The sequence below is a fragment of the Andrographis paniculata genome, unplaced genomic scaffold, assembly GCF_009805555.1.
Source record: "Andrographis paniculata isolate CXL003 unplaced genomic scaffold, ASM980555v1 Contig30END, whole genome shotgun sequence".
In the NCBI taxonomy this organism is placed as follows: domain Eukaryota; kingdom Viridiplantae; phylum Streptophyta; class Magnoliopsida; order Lamiales; family Acanthaceae; genus Andrographis; species Andrographis paniculata.
In genome coordinates this window covers 2,623,577-2,642,512 of record NW_026137563.1, presented here as the reverse complement: position 1 = coordinate 2,642,512, position 18,936 = coordinate 2,623,577, and the positions used below count along the sequence as shown (strand labels likewise).

Here is an 18,936-nt window from a genome sequence, read left to right as displayed (position 1 = left end):
TAATGAAATAGGCCGTAAGTGATGAGAGAGAGAGAAAGAGTGATATACATATATACGTTATATATAAATATATTATATAGTATGAGAATTAAAAGTAGGACCATGTGGTGGCTGTGGAGGTGGAGGGGCCATTCTTAAACGGATCCAAACATTAATTAAGTACAGGTTTTGGGGGTGATAGGGAGATGGACCTGGCCTAGCTTAGAGTATTAAAAATGAAGTTCTTGAAATTAATGGCCAAGTTGACCAAACTCTTTTGTCTTAATGCCATGTTGATTGCTCCATTTCAACACATTTTTTGGCAAAACCAAAACCCTAATCCTTCGCCAATCATGCACCTACAACACAGCAAACAACTCTTTGATTATATAATACTAGAAAGAATCATTTCACATTATTCTTCAATAGCCCAACTTGGAGGACACTCCAAAATAGCCCAACAAATAGAGGGACACAAAATAGTGATCTGTAATTTGCTGGGCCAAGAAATGCAATTCAAATCATGGATATTTAATTTGTACTGTGTGTACATAAAAAAAATGTGGTGTCTGGTAAACTTTCGTATTTGCAAATTTTTTACTTTGGCTTCAAACCAAAGATAGGCGTGTAAAGAATACTGGTTAGGATGAGTAGCCTATATCACAAAATTGACTCGTAATCAGACACAAAGATCACACAATTATAAAGATGGATTGATAGATCGATGTGTGTATGTATATATGTATGTACATGCATCTTCTTCTTCAGTCAAAGATAGAAGATATCCCATCCCATCCCACCAACAAATTGTGCAGAATTATTTTGTGAATCATGACTGTGTTTTATCAAGAAGAGGACTCACCAAAGCGATGCAAATTCCTTGCTTCATCCCTCAAGAGTGCATTTGCTAAATGCCGCACCTTCCGCTCCATTTCCACCCCGGAATCGGAAGAAGCCGCCGCTGATTTTGATGAAGAGGAGGAGGTAAGACCTCACAACATCTCTCTCTGTTTCTGATATGATGGAAAGTGTGATACATAAATGGGTATATATGTATATATATATATGTATATTTGTGTGTAGGTCTTTGTGTCGGCAGTCATAAGCAAATACATGGAATCAAAATGCAAGCGCAAGTATACCTTCGGGATCGACAGCTTCAAATGGGCACTATCACCAGAAACAGGGGGCGGGAACAGAGAGGGCGGCAGCGGCGGTGGAGGCAGCGAAAATTCAGATGATTTCTATTCCACCTGCACCCGATTGTCGCGATGCTCGAGTGCAACAAGCTTCGAAGCTTTCCACACTGTGAAGTCACGTTTCTCTCGATCATCAAGCTTGAACAGGATCGATTTCCGGGGGTTCAGCAGGCGGTCCATTCTGCTGGACTTCTGCCACTGCGAAGGATGGCCATTCGGACTCTGCCGGAAGGCGTTGCTGCTGCCGCCGCTGCCTAACTCGCCATCCGATTCCTGGTCCTGGAATAAGAGCAGCAGAACAATAAAGTTACACGCCTGAATTACAATTCCTGCATATTTGGAAGAGATTTCTGCCCAATCCATCCTGCCTCATCTCAAACTTTATATGTGAGAGGGGCAGGGGTTGGGGCAGAGGATCCCCTCCCTACATATACATGTATGAAATAATGAGTGGCAAATCTGTATGTAAGCTTGTCATTGAATGTAAAATACGATACTAATGTTCAGAATGAGTTTGTCAATATAACCCTTAAGAATGAATAGACAAACAGAGGTAGCAAAATGAAGAATAACGTAGGCGTTTGAATGCGAATGTTAAGTGCCAGTAAAGTGGCTCCATCCCGATACAAACTCAACAGTACACAGCAAGATAGAACTAGGAACTGTAAGATATGATAGCTGCATTGTCCATTTACGGGACTCTGTTCGAAGTGAGAACCTAGCTCACACACGATTGGCTTTCCAAGTGCAATTAGAACTACTAGAAGACAACTGTGTCGAGCATAGTCCCCAAAGTTTGGATAATGTTCGAAGACATGAGGTTTGAGACGTGTTCCTCTAGATGCTTCTTGGCGTCTTGCTTTCCCACATTTGCAATTGCAAGCTTTTCCGGAGTCAACTCATCCTCTTCCTGTACAGCTTTGTTGTATTTGATAGCTAGATTTAACATCTCCTGTTTTAAAACAAAATAAAAATAAAAATAAAAATTTATTGAATAGAGAGAATGCTATCTTCATAATTAAAAACGGAGTACATTAGAAAGTAAAGCCACAACATTGGTCAGAAGAACCTTAAATTACCTGGACTGTCTGCTCATTTGTTTTCGAGTGGGTATCAAATCGCTGGAGAGTTAATCCATCTGTCCATTTTTTCTTGTGGAGATTCAGCAACATCTTCTCCTCAAGTTCATTCTTTCTGTAATTTATGGCAATGGAGTAATAGTGCCTATTCAACCCATGAATCAGAGCCTGCATTAAGATCAACTCTTCAAACTTAGAGAAAACAGGTAGCAAAATACTAAATGGAAGTCATTTGGTTAGGGATTTACCTGGATAGATGGCTTATTAAGATGCCCTAAGTTGGATGTTGTTTGCCGCGGCTCTTGACCAAGCATCATAGTTTGGGGGTTAATCAGCCGGAAGGCATCTATTACCACCTTTCCTTTAACACTCTGAATCGGATCCACCACCACTGCTACTGCCCGCTGGTTCAAAGCTTCAAAACTCTGCATGATAAGTCAATAATGGCAATTATGAGTGCTTGAAGATTGGCAACTTCAGCTGTATGATATAAATAATCATGGTACTGATGTACAAAGATACCGAAACAGCAGTTCAGAATTAGGATAATCAAAATGAGTTGAAGAAAAACAAATCAAAAATAAAAAACAAGCTAAACAGATAGTTTAAACATCTGAGGAGAACACAGCAAATGATAGGTCAAGGGCAATAATGTAAGCATGTTGCCAAGTATAATAAATCAAATAAATCAGAGGCATCAATCAACAAACATTATTGTGAACACTGTCATACATAGTTGAGCAGTACAAACCTGTTGAGTATTTATGTCAACACCAGAAAGCCAGCATCCAAAACCAGGATGTGAATGATACCATCCGACCACCATCTCAGGTCTGTAACAAGATAAATATGATTATCATAAATCATCTCCCTGTAAACTGATTGCAATTCTAATAATATTAATAAAAGAAGCTAATGATAATAGTTTGCAATAATGTGCATTCATATAAAATCAAAAGAAAAGATAAGAATTTGATCTCTCGGATAAACACAACTGACCACTTTCAGAGTTAAAACCACAATATAAGCAATCGCCTATCAAAATCCACCACATTCTAATCAGAGTATAAAATTTGGAAAGTGCACAGAGAAATAGTCAAAGGTGATTCGTAAATTGTAGGTGTTCACATAAACAAAACTAAGAGACAAAAGATAATAGTGGACGAAAACAAGTATTGATGAAGCAGTGATCTCAATTAAATTCCAACCGGAATCGGCAAGAAATATAAGCATCGGTGGATCACATATGGGAATTAAAGCTGAATATGTATTTCAGTAGAAGCAAGTATTCATAACACTTGAATGGGCTGGCGAACCAAAATTCTCTTAAATGATTCTGAAACAATGACACACAATATTGCAAGCATGGAATCTTTCAATTCCGAATTCCAATACCCTAATGTTGCAATCTGTGAGCCTTCAATTTCCACTTCTTCATAAGATAAATAAATCAATATTATTAAAGCTTTCTATAAACTTTCATAAGTCTAGCTCTATGTGCAGAAAAATATCAAAGCAAGGCACTGGTATCTACAAACATACAATTCATTTAATGGCTGCTAATCTTCTTCTTGATCAATGTCACTTTGCTACATGGATCCTAAGTCACAAATTAGAAATTCAAGGGTATGCCTCTGATTGACAATAGACAACTGAATTTGCCTGGAACATAATATTCTCAGGTACCCTAAAATATTATATGTGTGTGTTTGTATATATATATATAAACAATGGTACTGCTAATCATTAGGTTCTACAGATCTAGACTTAGTTGCCACAATTTAACAAGATTTAGGTTCAACATCCAAACTATAAAAGGCAAAAGAGCTCCGCGAAATTATCTAACAGATCCAAATAAAAGGAAACCGATATAGAATACAAACATCATTGAGAGGAACACCGAAGCTTAACAACCTATGATAGAGAATTCCATATTACATTCAAACCAAGCATGTTATTCTACCTGCCAGTTTGCTTGAGCATGTCAAGCATATTTGTCTGGAAAACATGATCCACAGCTTCAACGCTGACCCCAGTTCCACTCTGCGGCATCGCAAAGACATCCACTACACGCACGGTGTACTCATCCACAAACTCCCCCAGCATCAGCCCCATCACTTCCATCGGAACACCCGCCCTACCTGCGAAAATCAACCATAACACACATCACCAAAGTTCCAACGAGAATTCCTCCAATAAATACACAAAATCACTAATTAATTGCACCATTAATCGAAACCCTAGATTTACCGTGTTTGAGCATTTTGAGAAGCGCAAGTGATGAGATGTAGACTTGTTCGGAAGTGTCCAGGGTAGGAGAGTCAGGCGGAGGGTGGCCGAGGGCTCCGCCGGCGCCAGCAAACATACGATGTAGCCTCTCCATTCCTGCCATAAGTTCTTCAGAGCGTCTCCCTTGCAGAGCCCTCTTTTATACCTAGTTCTCTGCAATGGCTTTCTTTCGCGAGAATTTCTTTGGAAACAAGCCATGGGATGGGTAATTTAGTAATTTCCTAAATTAGACAATTGGTGAACAGAGCCCATTTTTGAGGCCCAAATACGATATTACCCTTAAGGCCCATAATCTTTTTTTCCTACATTCGTCTAATTTTCTCAAAATTTGGTTCAGCTCAGCAAAAATGGCAGGCTGCTGTTGTAGTCCTCCGGCGGCGCTAAATCCCTCGGTTTCACTGATTCTGCGCAATTCGAGTCTATCATTGTTGGAAAAAGTTCAACTTCCTAGAAGCTGTTTCATGAAATTATCCGAAAGAGGAAATTTCTCAGGAAATGGCGGATTTCATCTAAACCAATGTACGCGGCATTGCACAAGAGTGTGGGTGTCAGAGGCGGGAAGCGAGTACGAAACGGAGGGCTATGATTCTAGCGAAGAGCGCGGGGTTTTCGGAGAAGAGAAGGTACCAAAAACGGTGGGGATTGGGCAGCCGCCGCCTCCTGTGCGCCGCCGTCTCCGGCGGTATCGGAAAGAGTATCCTGGGGAGAAGAAAGGCATTAGTGAGGAGATGCGGTTTGTGGCTATGAAATTGAGAAACGACAAGAGCAAGAGGAAAGGTACTTCTACTGCTTTAGGGGAGACCGATGAGGAACAACGAGAATCCATCATGTCTGAGGGTAACTCTTCTGAAACAAATGGCAATGATGAAAAAATTGAAGAAGCTTGGCAGCCAAGCGTGGAAGGTTTTCTGAAGTATTTGGTGGATAGTGAGCTGGTTTTCAGCACAATCGAACGGATTGTTGATGAATCAAGTGATGTTTCCTGTAAGTCTCAATTCTTCCTTCCAAATTTCTCAACTTTCTCTGACAGCATCTTCTCCTGTTTGTTCATTTGCTTTGCTTCTATGCTTTTGCATTCCATGGATTATTTCAACAGAATTATCTGCAACTCTTGCTTGTCAAAATCCTTGGATATGGAAACATCAAGACATTTGGGTGATTTTATATCTCAATGATATTCAGTAGCCTGCCATTGTTGTTGCAGACGTTTATTTTAGAAAGACTGGACTAGAAAGGTCCGCCAGCATTTCCAGAGACTTGGAATGGTTTAGGGAGAGGGGGATTGTTATTCCAGAGCCTAGCAATCCGGGCGTCGAATACGCCAGATACTTGGAGGAGCTTGCGGAGAAGACCCCTCCATTATTTTTCAGCCACTTTTACAACATATATTTCTCTCACATTGCCGGTGGAAAAGTGATCGCCAAACAGGTAATCCCTTTTTCAAATGGATTGAGACAAGTGTTGTGAATAACAAGGGCTCACTTAATCTTGATAATCTTGAATTCATTCTGTTTCTTGTTATATAGTGATTGTTGAATTGGTTTCTTTGTTAGTTTCATCGTGGTTTTGATCTATAGGTATCGGATAAGCTGTTCGAAGGAAGGGAGCTGGAGTTCAACAGATGGGATGGAGATGCAGAAGAACTGTTGAGAGATGTTCGGGAGAAGCTTAATGCCCTCGGAGAGGTAACTCAACGTCCTGATCTCTTACTAGTTTTCGACTTATCTATAACTCTGTACCGGATCGTATAGATCCTAACCTAGGATGTTTTTATGCATTGCAGCATTGGACTAGAGATGAGAAAAACAAATGCTTAAAGGAGACAACTAAAGCATTCCGTTTTCTTGGCCAGATTGTTCGTTTGATCATCCTTATCTAAAACCACAACAATTCTTACCACACTTTTAGCATCACAAAAAATCTGTTACACCCTAGAGCTACACTGGCAATAACATAACGGCGCTGCCTGAAACTGCACCTACTGTCATAAATTGCCCGGAAACTGATGAATTCATGGCATTGTTTATGCAATAAAAAGTTAGTTTTTGAGGTCAAACAGGAAGGCCTCTCTTTCATATCTATCTTCAGTTGTGACACAGAAATCTTTATGATTTGGGTTGGGCACAAATGTGAAGTGGCCTACAGCTGCAATACTTCTGGCAAGCATTTCTTGGCCCTTTTGGCAATGCCAGGAAGAAGAAAACTTTATTAAAAAAACAGGTCTTCAACAACATTAATTTTTAGAAATGGGCTTTCAACCATGTTGAAAGAAGGCAAAAGGTAACATAAGTAGTGTCAGCACAGCCATTTGGCCACATTTCAAGATTCCCTATTCCACTCCAATAATTGCAAACTGAAGCCCTTTTAGGTCTGTCATATCTGTTTATTACCCAATATTTCAAACTCTTTTATGGTGGGAAAGCTTTATGGTTTCTTTTGACTCATCATTCATTCTTTCATTATTATAATCGAATCGGCAAAACAGCCATCTGTAATTCTCCATTCATTAGATTTCAAATCACATGTGTAATTAATAAATAAATCTGGAATTCAGGGTTGGCAGTTGTTGTAATAATAAATAATGAGCTGATAACATCAAGAACAAGGAGGGATCTCTTGAGGACAAACATGATGAAGGCGAAGAACCCTAACAGTCTCATATCAAGGCATCTTTTTGCAGAAGAAATTGCCAGACCCATTTTGGCGTTGTAGATTCTCTGTCTTTCTCACTCTGGATAAAAATGGTTGCTCATGAAAAGCTAATCTTCAATAAGGTGTGTATTGTCTTATTACGGTCCCTTTTCTCTTTGTATATGTTTCTGTTCTTCTTCATGGTTGTCTTTGAACTTATTTTCTAAAAACCTGGGATTAAAAACTGATGTAATGAAGGAGACTTTTTCTTGTTTTGACTTTAGTACTTTTTCTTCTTCATTTTTTTCCCCTTTATTTTCTTTCACAATTTTTGGAAGCTCACTCTGACCATTTCTTCCTGATTTTTCTCACTGTAAATACATCTGTGAATCCCCCAATCTCCTTCCTTTCTTTCCTATCTTTGTTTGTTCTGATTCTAATGAAGATATTCAGATGGAAACCACTGGTAGTTTCATCCCTTTAATTTCTTTCCCCCGTCACAAAATCATTGAAATTAATTTTCAAATCTCAGCAAGAATATATCTGTGACAGGATCTGTTGCTGAATAAGGCCTCCAAGAGATCTCCATGGATACTAACAATGATGGTTCTGCTCTTCGCCATGGTGTGCGGAGTATTAATCTATTCACTCAGTATAAAGCAGCTCAGCATTTTCAGACAAACCGATCCCTTCAAAATCCAAGTGATTGATCGCCGAGAACGCCTTTGTAAGCATACTAGAATGCAAGAATTAAATTCCTCGGACGCTCATTTCCCCATCCCCAAAACCTTCAGCAGGTTCAAAATTCATGCTGTCCTTATTTGCATCGATCATCCATTCTTCACTTCATATTAAGATCTAAAACATAACGGCCATTTTTTTTTTCTAGGCAGGAATGTGCGTGCAACCCTGTCCGATTCTTTGCCATTGTCACGATGCAGAGATCCGGCAGCGGATGGTTCGAGACACTGCTCAACAGCCATGTCAACATCAGCTCCAATGGCGAAATATTCGGCTCCCAGGACAGGAGAACCAATGTGTCTGCGCTTTACCAGACCCTGGACAGAGTTTACGACCTGGATTGGTTCAGCAGCGCTTCCAAGAATGAGTGCTCGGCTGCTGTCGGCTTCAAATGGATGCTAAATCAGGTAAAACCTTAGACATGTACACGTACATTGTAAGAATCTGAGATTGATCGATAGTTTGTTTTCTTGGACCTAATGGTGAAGGGATTAATGGCCTATCATAAAGAGGTATCGGACTACTTCAGGAAGCACCAAGTGTCAATGATATTTTTGTTGCGAAGAAACCTTCTTCGCCGGTTCATTTCATTAGTCGCTAATAAGTACGATAAGGAAGTGAAACTCCTGAACGGAACGCATAAATCCCACGTCCATACATTGCGGGAGGTACTGCTACTAGCACTGTAATAACAAACCATAGTGTAAGATTCTTGCATCTTGTGTATCTTATTTCTCAGCATAGATCGGCATTGTCTGTGCAGGCTCAAGTGCTGGCAAGCTACAAGCCGGCTCTCAACACAACGATGCTACTGTCCGACCTTAGATCAGCTGAGGGGACAGTGGCGAAAGCCTTGGAACGGTTCAAGACCGTAAGGCACATTGTTGTGTACTATGAGGACATCGTCTCCAATCGCACGGTAACTAACCTTAAAAACTCCTATGCTGTCTTCTTCCCCGGTTTGCCTTATCCCTTAACTCGGTTTGTCTTCTTGCCACAGAAACTGGTCGACGTCTTAGAATTCCTCAAGCTGCCGGCGCAGAACCTCACGAGCCTTCAGGTTAAGATACACAGTGGCTCGCTGTCTGAACTGATCAGTAACTTCGACACGGTGGAGAAGACACTAAAGGGAACATTATACGAGCATTACCTCTATACAGACTACAACTTGTAGAGAGCTCTCGGACACATCGTAGACATGTTTTCCATCGAAAACATTGTTAGATGTCGGAAAATGCTTGTTTTCCTGTAAAATTTATTACGATTGACCGGAAACGACGAAATCGGCCTTGTATTTCTTGCACGCAATGGCTTCCCCGTGAAACTTAGCTTTTTGGATTTTTTTGGCAGCCCACAACTTTGAAGATGGAAGTGCTTCAAAGTGCTCTGTATTATTGGAACCATTCTCCATGATTGTTCGAAATAGACCTTCTGAGAAGCTACTTGTACAAGGAATTGACAATCACCTAACGTACGTACGTATGTGGAAGAAAGAAATCTTGGAGATGGATATAATTGTATATATGTTTATCCACATTCAGAGCATCCTTTCCACTCCCCTTTCCCTTTTTGCCAATCGATCGATTATCAAACTTCTCTATAAATAAATAAGCAATCATATAATTAATAAAGCATTGTAATAATAAGAAACTATTACTAATACTAAGATGGAAGTGTTGTCGTCTGAAGCTAAGTTCATACGTTCTTTTGCTTTCCTATTTTTGGTTATACTGTGCAGCACGATTATCTACAGTGATGCTCGTTCTCTAGACGAAAATGGCGGCCAATTTTGGAATCGGAAATTGGCCGGAGATGACGATCCTACCCCTCCGTTGGGCGGCGGCGGCGAGTTTCTGAGAGGAAATAAAGTTTTCCGGCCAACTGCACCGGGACACAGCCCCGGTGTTGGCCATGCGTACGGATTTACTGCCACGACTCCATGACCGTTACGAGTAGCCCAAGTTTGTGTGTGTTTTTGTATATATCAAGGATTTGAATCCAAGTCAGGAATGTTTCTGTTTATTAGTAGTTATTAGGCATGAAAATTTTACTTTTTTATTTAAATGTGATGGATAAATTAAAAAAGGTTGTAAAAAAATTAAAATATTAGTATAAACTTAAAATAAAAATAATTTTATTGAAAAATATTTATTTCAATACACCAGCAAGATAAATGGTCCGTAATCCGTATGGACCGTACGATCAGAAAGATGTCTTTATTAAATTAATCGTGCGCCATAATCACTTTTAATTACGTTAATTATTTGATTAATCAATAATTTTCGTATATAAGAAAAAAAATTGCGGACTTTTTAGGCGAACGCGGATGTTCCTCACAAGTGATGGCTCCGGTTTTGGCTTTCGCTTCCTCTCCGGTCTCTTTCCCTGCGGTTCCCTTCTATTCCTGCAGTCGTCGTCGGTTTCAGCGTGGAATTTGCCCTAAAATGGGGGGTTTCGCCTCGATTTCGGTTTCGGCTTCTTTGCATTCGCCTTCAAATCTTGAAGTCGTGGTCACGAGAGAGCGCGGCAAAAACGGAAAGCTTATTAATGCTTTGGTAATTTTTTGAAGTTGTGAGTGTTGTACATTTTCTGATAATGGTGTTTGAGTGCTTTTGATTTTTTGTTTTCTGTTTTTTATATATATGTTGGGTTATGGGAAGTTGATTCATTGATGTAATTTACTTGTCGCGCCTGTCGATCACTGGTTTTAGTGTGGGGAATGATTTACTTTTATCGCGCGTTATTGTTAAGAAAGAGAAGAACAAAGTAATATATCAAATGTTAGGAGTGGTTCTGCTGTGACTGAAAATTGTTTTCAAAAGAAAGTTGGGGATATTGTTATGTAGTTTGGTAGGGGAACCCTAGGAAAGAATGCAGTGAAATTAATTGTTGCTTAATCTTTCTTGAATGCCAACAAATCTAATATGTTCGCTAATTTATAATGAGTATAGATAATGCAGCTGAATTGACGATGATGATTGCTCATCGGTGTTGCTGAGAAATTTTCTATTGTGCAAATCCCAATATTTCCTAGAATCCATTGGTCACCACAATAGCATGATATGGATTTGCATCAATCTGCGAGTTTTTTAAATTAGTATAAATTAGATCAACTTTGGAGCCGGTTTAAGGCTATAGACTCTGATCAATCCTTATTATTGTTGTTAGTAGTGTTATTACTTTTTGGTAGTCTATGAATGCATATTCTAACAATGAATTCTTGTTCTTTTCATTCCCTTCCCCTCCCCCAAATGATTATTAATATTCATTACCATGATCAAGGGTGATTAAGTTCCTTGTATATACATTTTTTACTAGTGGAAGTGCTTCCCCTCAAATGCTTACATAGACACTTAGAATATCCATCCTGAGATGTGTTACCTCTATCCACAAAGCCTAAATGATTTCTAAAGTTTTGAACTTTTGAAGGCAAGCCATGGGATCAACTGTTTGGAGCTTCCCCTTATCCAGCATACTATGTTACCTGATTCAGAAAAGCTGACATCTGTATTGAGTAGTAAGTTCCTGGTGTTGCTAGACCATTTTGTTGCATTGTATGTGAACGGTTAAAATTTTAGATTCTGTTTCTATATATTTTATATCTACAAATATGAGTAATTTTTGCGAGAATCCATGTTGATGTCTAATTAATTGATAAAGTTGATATTTCAATGCAAAAGTGATCAGGTTCTTACTTACAGAATTTATTTGTATCTGCATGAATGTGTCTTTGCTTGCTTTGGTGCACTGGAGTATTGCATTTGCTGTATGTGTGCGTGTGTCTACTTTGAGGCGAGGATCACGTTTTATTACTGATGTTGTTGTACAGTTTGTTCACTTATGTTTCTTCTGTCTCTTTAGAATCTTTGATAATTGATTGTTGAACAGCAGGCACTTCATTTGACTGGATTATCATAACTTCACCTGAAGCTGGTGGAGTCTTCCTTGATGCTTGGAGGTATGCTTTACATTCTCTGACAATGCTCTTAGATCATTAATCATTTTTATCAAATTTTTAAAGGAGTAAGTTGCATGACTCTTACTGGAAAATATAGTCTTCCCTTAACTATTATGCTAGCAAGATAAAATACTACACTGACATTTGCAGTTCAAAGTTGAACAGCTCATATATGTTCTAAAATGTGAATTTTTGTTGTTACTTATTAACAAATAATAATGATTTGTGACATCCCTTTGAGCTGATTTGAGTTATAAACTCAAGTTTTTGATCTGCAGAGCTGCTGGAACACCAGCGGTCAGGATTGGAGTAGTGGGAGCTGGTACAGCAAGTGTATTTGAGGAAATTCCAACATCATTGAAAGCCTGCCTTAATGTGGCTTTTACACCATCAAAAGGTATTCTATATCTATGCGATCTAGTTTATATTCGTTTCAATATAGTTGAGTTATATATGTTGGTGGTAAGGGTAAAATAAATCTTAGATTAGATTAGATATATTTCCTAGGAAATTTGATTCTTTGAATTTGATTTTATAGGTGCTCTTCTTCATATAATATATACATATACACACACACACACACAAATACACAGATTTTCGCTGGATTCAATAAAACAAAAAAAAAAAAAATACATGGCAAGTTCAATTGTTGTTGCAGCTACTGGCAAGGTTTTGGCAGCTGAGCTTCCTGATTCTGGAAATTCAAGGCACACTGTTTTGTACCCTGCATCAGCAAAAGCTAGCAATGAAATTGGTGAGTGTTAAACTATTTGCATTCTTTCCTCTCAATGTTAATTTCTGCAGAGTGATATTTGCGAGTAAATATTATCTCCAGGATAAGGAAATGAGTACTGAAAACTATGTATACTTAAAATCTAGGTTATTTTATGCTAACTCTATCTTAACTTGTAGATGTGTAGATACTATTTTATCTTTTATGCTCTCACTAGGCCCCTTATGTTTTGCTGAAAAAACAATACTCACTTGAACATTATGTGATTCTATATGCTGTAATACATAGGAGTTAATTGTTGGAATAATTAAATGTAATACATATTTTTGGCAACTAATATTTTCAATGTCTCTCTGAATTCTTTAACTGGTGATTGGTTTCCTATTTCAGAGGAAGGCCTAGCAAAGCGTTCATTTGAGGTCACTAGGCTGAACACATATACGACAGTATGTTGATCTTGTTGGTGTGCAGTTACATGAATGTATTGCTGCTTATGGCTTAAATATAGATTGACATCTTCTTTAATAAGTTGAATTTATCTTAAAGCTCTCTGTTCTTGTTTATTTTTGGCAGGAACCTGTTAATCATGTGGATCAAATGATTTTAGAACAAGCACTGTTGGCACCTGTTATTGCTGTTGCTTCGCCCTCTGCCATTCGGTAAGCCTTCTGTCAGATTCTTTTGCTATGTAATTTATTTATAATTGCTAGACCACTTGCACCACTTTATTTGTTGTTGGGCACTAGAATTGCCTACATCATAGAGCATCGTCAGGCCTTGTGAACCATGTCTGTTAACCAAAATCCTTATCCAACTGATAATGGAATAATTTCTCCTTGTCCCATTTGTGGGATGCTTCTTATTTATGGCTACTCTTTTTTAAATCAGTTTATTTATTTTCTCATTTTCTAATTGCTTACTATTTACGAGATTTTGTTCCTACCAGTGCCTGGGTAAGTTTGATACCCGACTCACAGCAGTGGGATAATGCTGTTGCATGCATCGGGGAGACAACTGCTATAGCTGCAAAAAAACTGGGGTTAAGGAATGTGTACTTTCCCGAAAATCCTGGTATTGAAGGGTAATTCACTCTACACTCTAATACACATTTTTTCATAAATTGGATAGCCGATGCAGAAGTAATTTTCTCTCTTCCCATTACCTCAAGGCGTAAGTAGTCTGACCTAAACAATAAAAATCAAATGTTTTCATAGGCAGACAGCAGAATGTACAAATAGTTTCTAAGAACTACTCAGATAAAGAGATTTTTGTCTATCTTGTGTTAGCATTCTGCCATCAGACATCTAATGCTCTGCCCTGCCTTCATAGGTGGGTGAACAGCATCGTAGAAGCCCTGCGAGTTCAAAAACAGTTGCAGAGAGTTTGAAATATGATTATCCATCTTCTTCTTGGTTGTCATTGACGCGTGACCCATTGCATCTGAGGCTTCTCTTCCTGCAGATCAATGGCTTTCTCACTCTACTATTCACTTTACCATAGTATGGCTGATAAGGGCTTTCATTGCCAGGTATAATGCCGGCTCTTTTCGATCTCTACACAGTTCTCGAATTTATTTATTTATTTTTTCTTGGATTTACTTCCAAAGCTTTTATGTACATTGCTGCGTGGGAAGTAAATATATATATATATATATTACGTTTTACTTTTAACTTTTACCTTTGTATGTGTCGCGTAGAATTTTAAATGTGTTCAGTCGGCTCATTTGGTTACCACTTTACATATAGGTAATTGTTTCACCAATTATCCATATGAAATAAATCGAATTAGTATGTGTTGAGGACGTAATGATTGAAGCAGAAAATACCCAAGCACGCTTCTGCGACACTTGTTTGTCCGTATATAAGCGTGCAATCATTTTTGCGCCTTTTGTGAAGCTGAAGCAATTATCACTTTAATGATGTAATAATTTTTATTATTATTATTTTTTAAAAAAATACCTAAGTTAAAATATTATCAAGCTAAATGACAAAAAGCACATCACTAATTAATTATTCCAAGTAATTAACAGGCTGCATAAGTTAAAAAGAATAACAATAATGAATGAATTGATTAATTAATTGCAAACTTTCCGTGCCCGGAGATAGCAATTAATGATTAACGAATCAATTATAAATATTTCTACCAAATTAATTAATGATTAACGAATCAGTTATATATATTTCTACCAAATTAATGCAGAGGAAGACAAGATGATCCCAATTGATTTCATTGCCAAGTGGGGTGCTGCTGCTGATGCTCATATTACATTTTTGGCTGGCACCCATGTGAAGCAATCGTAATACTATATTGCAGCCTTTTTTTCATCCACAAGAACCATCCCCACCAACGCACACACAAATATATATATATATATATACTATATGAATGGATATATAGATGAACGCATATGTGTGTATGTGTGTGTGTGTGTGATGTATCAATCAATCCGTTATCAAGCTCAGAGACAGCTTATGTATAGTCTGTATATAAAAATAATTCTGAGGTAGAGAATATTTGAATTGTATGTTTGGCAACGCGCAGCTGTGTGGGTGGGCTTGATTCGATCGGAGATGAATGATACAGTGATTGATACATATATGGTGTGTACGTGCATTTATTTCGCGCAGATCAAGCAAGTTTTGCCGAGAATTTATTGCAGTGGTGGCCGAACAACTACTGTTGGTTAGTTTATTAGCTCGCTTTGCTCTGTAAAGCTTCTCGATTTTTTGACGATCTCTTCTTAACTTTCATCGTCTTCATTTAATAGTGCATATTCACATCGGAGCTAATTCCATACGTCTGTCTGGGGTAGGCGCTAATTGAATGAGTTCCTTATCCATAACTACGCCAGTGGCTGCAGGGATCATTGATTGTTTTGTTGAAGTAAAATGAGCAGCAAACGCAGGGGGAATGCGCAGTCGTCGATCAAGCCAGAAAAAGTAAAGGAACAAGGCTATTAATTCATTTTACCCCTTTCTCTTAAATTCGAATTTAATGAGCATCTGTGAAGTAATTGTTCATGTCGCCTCTTTTTTTAAGTGCTTGATGTTTCTCGATTTCTTCATCTGATGCGAAAAAAAAATGGCTTCATCTTGCAAGGGAAAGCTTCACGTAATGAATTTCTTCATAATTTTTGCGAAAGTAAGCATTATCTTTTTGTGATTTTAACCAAATTGAGTTTCCAGGGTTTACTCAGTGGCATAAGAGATCAAAAAATGATTGGAAAATGATATGTGTATGTATATGTATGTATTATAGAATTCTTTAGTCCTTACTGCTGGATTTTCCTGGACATAATTTTTGGGAGTTTCTGTGAACCTGAAGCCCCTTTTTGTTTGCTTGTAAGAAAATTCAACACCACCTTTCTCTTCTTATCTGTATAGCTGTTGCACTTTATGAGATATGTGGTGCAGTTAAGTTAGCTTTATCTTCCCCTATCATTTATGGTTTTATGATTCCTTTCTTGTGGGAGCTTATTCTTACTCCATGATTGCCTGAAGGAGAAAGCCGAAATGCAGAGGAGAAGGGCAGTGAAAGCTGAGAAAGCAACGAAAATCCGCAACACGTCGAGTAGGGAAAGAAAGATTGCATTACAACAAGATGTATGTTTTCAGTTTGTTATCAGTTAATTGTTGTGTAAGGGATCATGTTGGGGTCATTCTTTTTAAGTAGTCTAATGCAATGCAGATTGATAAGCTAAAGAAGAAGCTCAGACACGAGGAAAACATTCGACGAGCGCTGGAGAGGGCCTTCACCAGACCACTGGGAGCTCTGCCCCGCCTCCCATCTTACCTCCCACCCAATGTCAGTCTTGATCTCCCTAACAGAACGAATTGATGATCAATTCTTACACCCAGATTAAAGCTTGGTTGTGATTCACAATTGATGTGCAGACACTTGAGCTTCTTGCTGAAGTAGCTGTTTTGGAGGAAGAAGTTGTTTGTCTTGAAGAGAAAGTCGTGCATTTCAGACAAGGACTATATCAAGAAGCTGTCTACATTTCATCGTCAAAGAAGAACAGGGATGACAATGCTGCTGATGATGATGATTTATGTGTACCTTGTCAGATTAATGATGATCCAAAACCAAACCAGTCCAAATCATTACTTCAAGCTGAGCCAAATTCTTCGGCATCTATTGAGGGGAATCAGCCTTCTCTTTCAGGTACTAACTTTTGATGTTGTCTTAAGTTGATTTCGAATCTAGGCTTTGCTTGTCAATCATTGAGTATCTAGTGCAATTTAGATCAACGGAGGGGAAAGGAGAATCAAACAAGCACCAATCCTACAAAGAACAAGCAGCAATCACCAAATTTGAAGGCTGCACAGACAATCAGACATCCAGCTAAAAGACCTCCCATCGAAAGCAGATCATCTGACAGGCGTTTAGAACCTCAAAGACCGCAGGTGTTTGTTTATCTCAGTACTTATTTGTCCATCGTCCAAAGTATGAAATTCAATACATTATTGGGGTTCTTTATTTGGAATTTTCAGAGGGAAACTTGCGTGAAGCCAAGCCACCAGAGTTCTGAGGATATTTTTCCAGTGGATGACAATCCAAACAAAATTTCTGAGACCCTTATAAAATGCTTGATGAATATTTACTTGAGAATGGGCTCGAATAAGAACAGGAGTAGTACAAGAACTTTACCTACACCAGATATGTTGAAGGATCCTTACAGAATATGTTCAAAGTTTGGGAAGAGAGATATTGGCCCATATAAGCATTTATCTTCCATTGAAACCCTCTGTACGAATCCTAACCAAATGATGGTTTCTGCACTCCCATTTCAGAGATTAAAGTAAGTTACAACTTACAATAGACGAACTTATGTCCCCATCTGCTTCCAGAAGTTGTATAATAACCATATTGCCATCTTATCTATCATTTCAGGCTTCTATTGGGAGAGCTGGAATCCGTCGACCTCAAGGGCCTCAATCATCAAGAAAAGCTTGCTTTCTGGATCAATGTCTACAATGCTTGCATGATGAATGTATGAGTAAGAACTGACCTCATTATTTAACTTAAAAAATATCGTACTTTCTTAGTTCCCATGTTTTCTCCCCTTTCTCACTTTAGTGCATCTATCTTTAGGCATTCATCGAGTACGGCATCCCTGAAAGCCCTGAAATGACTGTTGCACTAATGCAAAAGGTAATGGCTGTTTCACCTAGTTTGTTGTATCCATATCTGCACATTATTCAGCATCAGGCTCACCTTATTGAGCTTATGATTTCTCAGGCAACATTGAATGTTGGCGGACAACTTCTAAATGCAGTAACTATTGAGCATTTCATATTGAGATTGCCTTATCACTCGAAACATGTAAGATTACTCACAGCTTATCTTTTATCCTCGGACACATTTTTTCATGAAGTTCTACCATTAATCATCCCTTTTGCTCTGATCCACTCAAGACATTGTTAAAGGGTCTGAAACACGATGAAGCGACAAAATGCAACTCATTCGGCTTGGAATTATCCGAACCATTGGTAACATTCGGACTATCCTGCGGCAGCTGGTCTTCCCCTGCGGTAAGTTATTGTTTATGGCACTCCAAATCAATGCTGAATTGAAAATACATACATACTTATTTATCATATGAAATACTTTCAATTATAGGTGCGAGTGTACACTTCATCACAAGTTGAAAACGAGCTGGAATCTGCGAAGAGAGAATACTTACAAGCAGCAATAGGCATTTCAACGAGTAGAAAAGTTGTAGCGATACCAAAGCTCCTCGATTGGTACCTTCTGGACTTTGCAAAGGACATGGAGTCGTTTCTCGATTGGATATGCCTTCAGCTGCCATGCGAGTTGGGAAAAGAAGCAATCAAGTGCCTCGAGAGGAGGCACGGCGAGCCTCTGCTGCAGCTGCATCGGATAATGCCGTATGACTTCAGCTTCAGGTACCTCTTGCACACATCTTGACCATCAACTATATACTTCTTTTAAGTCCCTTTCAAACTATAGCAGTTTTGGAGTTAAAACTTTTCGTGCGCATTGAAATAAATACTGTAGAAAATTTGAGTAAACCCTCCTCCTCCTTTCCTGAAATGTTAAAATCAATTTATGTAAGAACTTCATTTAATCTGAGAAGATGATAATCTCATATGTCTGAATACACATCATGTAATGTGACAGCCCATGTTTTGTAATGAGAAGACAGTAATTTAGGTAGGAAGAAGAACTAATAAATGCCATTGCACTGCACTGAACTGGCCTGGCATCAAGCAAATTATTCGATGAACTCTTTCTGTCCTTGCTTACAAACATGCAATAATTTTAAGAGTAGTAGTGAGTGAAAACAACAGCACATGCAAATCA

The 18,936-nt window shown here is 38.5% G+C and overlaps 6 protein-coding genes across 9 annotated transcripts; 5 read left to right on the top strand and 1 right to left on the bottom strand.

Moving 5' to 3' along the window:
• The first annotated feature begins 240 nt into the window (after positions 1-240).
• Positions 241-1,750, top strand: LOC127246379 (uncharacterized). The gene is made up of 2 exons (XM_051267703.1): positions 241-963; positions 1,063-1,750. Exons 1-2 carry the CDS (start codon positions 811-813, stop codon positions 1,495-1,497), a joined length of 588 nt encoding a protein of 195 aa, XP_051123660.1. The 5' UTR covers positions 241-810; the 3' UTR covers positions 1,498-1,750.
• LOC127246377 (26S proteasome non-ATPase regulatory subunit 14 homolog) lies at positions 1,733-4,702 on the bottom strand. Its single transcript, XM_051267701.1, has 6 exons — positions 4,508-4,702; positions 4,221-4,398; positions 3,009-3,090; positions 2,506-2,682; positions 2,258-2,425; positions 1,733-2,130 (listed from the first exon to the last, which is right to left on the bottom strand). Exons 1-6 carry the CDS (start codon positions 4,647-4,649, stop codon positions 1,939-1,941), a joined length of 939 nt encoding a protein of 312 aa, XP_051123658.1. The 5' UTR covers positions 4,650-4,702; the 3' UTR covers positions 1,733-1,938.
• A 164-nt stretch (positions 4,703-4,866) lies between these two features.
• LOC127246375 (probable inactive heme oxygenase 2, chloroplastic) lies at positions 4,867-7,255 on the top strand. Its single transcript, XM_051267699.1, has 5 exons — positions 4,867-5,530; positions 5,751-5,974; positions 6,124-6,231; positions 6,330-6,826; positions 7,101-7,255. Exons 1-4 carry the CDS (start codon positions 4,894-4,896, stop codon positions 6,423-6,425), a joined length of 1,065 nt encoding a protein of 354 aa, XP_051123656.1. The 5' UTR covers positions 4,867-4,893; the 3' UTR covers positions 6,426-6,826; positions 7,101-7,255.
• Positions 7,176-9,440, top strand: LOC127246376 (uncharacterized). Its single transcript, XM_051267700.1, has 6 exons — positions 7,176-7,320; positions 7,730-7,974; positions 8,067-8,325; positions 8,407-8,586; positions 8,682-8,837; positions 8,919-9,440. Exons 1-6 carry the CDS (start codon positions 7,288-7,290, stop codon positions 9,090-9,092), a joined length of 1,047 nt encoding a protein of 348 aa, XP_051123657.1. The 5' UTR covers positions 7,176-7,287; the 3' UTR covers positions 9,093-9,440.
• A 786-nt stretch (positions 9,441-10,226) lies between these two features.
• On the top strand, positions 10,227-14,265 carry LOC127246774 (uroporphyrinogen-III synthase, chloroplastic). 2 transcript variants are annotated; one of them, XM_051268319.1, is made up of 9 exons: positions 10,227-10,473; positions 11,348-11,435; positions 11,807-11,876; positions 12,155-12,273; positions 12,535-12,630; positions 13,000-13,055; positions 13,183-13,268; positions 13,556-13,690; positions 13,939-14,265. In XM_051268319.1, the coding sequence occupies exons 1-9, from the start codon at positions 10,261-10,263 to the stop codon at positions 13,994-13,996; spliced, it is 921 nt and encodes a 306-aa protein (XP_051124276.1). In that variant the 5' UTR covers positions 10,227-10,260; the 3' UTR covers positions 13,997-14,265. The 2 variants fall into 2 exon arrangements, with proteins under 2 accessions (XP_051124276.1, XP_051124277.1); XM_051268320.1 differs by having other exon boundaries at positions 10,228-10,473; positions 11,810-11,876.
• A 575-nt stretch (positions 14,266-14,840) lies between these two features.
• On the top strand, positions 14,841-18,767 carry LOC127246773 (uncharacterized). Of its 3 annotated transcripts, none has more exons than XM_051268318.1 (12): positions 14,841-15,291; positions 15,470-15,548; positions 16,110-16,211; positions 16,297-16,413; positions 16,503-16,773; positions 16,855-17,015; positions 17,103-17,410; positions 17,503-17,602; positions 17,704-17,763; positions 17,851-17,934; positions 18,027-18,143; positions 18,232-18,767. In XM_051268318.1, exons 2-12 carry the CDS (start codon positions 15,498-15,500, stop codon positions 18,538-18,540), a joined length of 1,680 nt encoding a protein of 559 aa, XP_051124275.1. In that variant the 5' UTR covers positions 14,841-15,291; positions 15,470-15,497; the 3' UTR covers positions 18,541-18,767. The 3 variants fall into 3 exon arrangements, with proteins under 3 accessions (XP_051124275.1, XP_051124274.1, XP_051124273.1); XM_051268317.1 differs by having other exon boundaries at positions 15,461-15,548; XM_051268316.1 differs by having other exon boundaries at positions 14,842-15,291; positions 15,377-15,548.
• Positions 18,768-18,936: the final 169 nt, after the last annotated feature.